We start from the raw sequence: 1,841 nt of genomic DNA on the forward strand, positions 1-1,841 counted from the left end.
GTCCAGGGGGTGCCCAGGTACCCCCCAGAGCCACTCACATCACGCCCCGGCCGTCCCGGCTTGCCCTGTAGTCCCCCGTCGCCCTTCTCGCCCTTCTGGCCCTGCAGGACAAATCAGTGTCACCGTGGTGTCACCCGTGGTGTCACCCGTGATGTCACCCAGGGTGGCACGGGCATGTCCTGGCACCTCTGCCACCATTCCAGGTGTCCCCGCATGGGGGCGGGACTCACCTTGTGCCCGTCAGCGCCGGCCGCACCCGGGAGACCCTGCGGGACAGAGGGGACAGAGGGGACAAAGGGGGACAAAGTGGGTGCCCAGGTGGGGTCACACAGGGTCCCTTCCTGCTCCTTTCACGCCCACACGGAGCTGCCCCCCAGACTTGGCCCCCCACCCCATCCCAGGACAGGTGACCCCCGCCGTGTCCCCAAGCCGTGTCCCCGCTGTGTCCCCATGATGTCCCCAGGCCGTGTGTGTCCCCACAGTGTCCCCAGACCCAGTGTCACTCACCGCCTGCCCGCGCTGTCCTTTCTCACCCCGCGGCCCCTGGGCGCACTGCAGGGGAGGAGGACGGGGTCAGAGATTTTGGGATTTTGGGATTTGGAGATTTTGGGATTCTGGGATTTTAGGGTCTCACCTGCACCGGGCCGTCGGGGTGGGTGCGCACGCAGTCCAAGCCCTGCAGAGGGGGGAGGGGGCTCAGGAGTGAGGGTGGGGGGCTTTGGGGGCACCCCCAGGACAGCGGGACCCCCGCGTGCCGGGGACAGGGACAGGGACAGGCTGGGGACACTCACGCGCTCGCCCTTGTCCCCTTTGCCACCGGCGGTGCCAGGCGGGCCCCGCTCGCCTTTGGCGCCCTGCGACAGAGGGACGGGTGGGTGACAATCCCGTTGTCACCGTGTCCCCGCTCTTTAGGGTGACACGGAGCCGGAACCGCCCCGGGGGGTGACAAACCCACCTTTGGGCCCGGGGGACCGAGAGTGACCTGTGGAGACAGGACAGAGGTGTCCCCAAGGGGTGGTGGCATCAAATGGTCCCCACCGTCCCCTCACCCTGTCCCCAAGTGCCASCACGGGGTGTGACAGGTCCCAAACCGCCCCAGCGGTCCCTGTAGGAACGGGGCCACATCTGGATGGGATCAGAGCCCTTCCTGCAGCCAGATGTTGTAGGGCCCCGGGGGGCCATGGGGGTCGTGGGGGGTTGGTGACAGTGCCCCGGTGGCTTTTGTCACCCGCAGGTCACAGCCCAGCCCGGGTGCCCGTGTCCGGTGCCACACTCACATTTCCCGATGCCAGCGGGGCCGAGCAGGGAGGGCACTGGAAGAGACGGGGGTGGTGCGTGGAGCAGCTGCGGCCACTGGCACCCCAAAACCCTGGCGTCCCAAACCCCACAGCACCCCAAAACCCACAGCACCCAAAACCCCACAGTACCCCGAAACCCTGGCACCCCAAACCCCCTGCATCCCAAATTCCCTGGGCATCCCAAACCCCACAGAGCCCCAAACCCCATGGCCACTGCCCCATTCCCAGGCCACCCCAAACCCCTGGGCACCCCAAATCCCGTTGCACCCCAAACCCCATGGCCACTGCCCCATTCCCAGGCCACCCCAAACCCCATTTCCCCCATCCCTAGAGCGCCCCGGGCACAGAGAATTCCCAAATAAAAGGAAAAGCGGCCGCGTTCCCTCCCCGGTGATCTCAGGAAGCGCGGGCCTCCCCTCCCCCAGGATTTATGGCTTGACCGCTGCTCCGTCCGGCCAGCCCAGCTTGTCCAAATTGCTCCCATGGCATTGGGGACAGAGAATTGTCCCTGTCCCCCCTTGCTCTGTCCGGCCAGCCCAGCCG

At 67.0% G+C, this 1,841-nt stretch overlaps 1 protein-coding gene across 1 annotated transcript in view; it reads right to left on the reverse strand.

The window, feature by feature from the left end:
* Nucleotides 1-1,841, reverse strand: part of LOC130587045 (collagen alpha-1(XVI) chain-like) — a gene marked incomplete at its 3' end in the record, with an annotated part of 20,924 nt that overhangs the window by 9,750 nt on the left and 9,333 nt on the right. The window contains exons 10-16 of the mRNA XM_057388003.1: nt 1,278-1,313; nt 956-982; nt 792-854; nt 635-676; nt 508-552; nt 231-266; nt 44-101 (exon numbers count right to left, since the gene is read on the reverse strand). Coding sequence (XP_057243986.1) covers nt 44-101; nt 231-266; nt 508-552; nt 635-676; nt 792-854; nt 956-982; nt 1,278-1,313 — 307 coding nt within the window. The remainder of the gene's footprint in view (nt 1-43; nt 102-230; nt 267-507; nt 553-634; nt 677-791; nt 855-955; nt 983-1,277; nt 1,314-1,841) is intronic.

Source organism: Malurus melanocephalus, unplaced genomic scaffold (genome assembly GCF_030028575.1).
Source record: "Malurus melanocephalus ecotype Western Australia unplaced genomic scaffold, MMel_1.1 scaffold_1485, whole genome shotgun sequence".
NCBI classification, from domain to species: Eukaryota; Metazoa; Chordata; class Aves; order Passeriformes; family Maluridae; genus Malurus; species Malurus melanocephalus.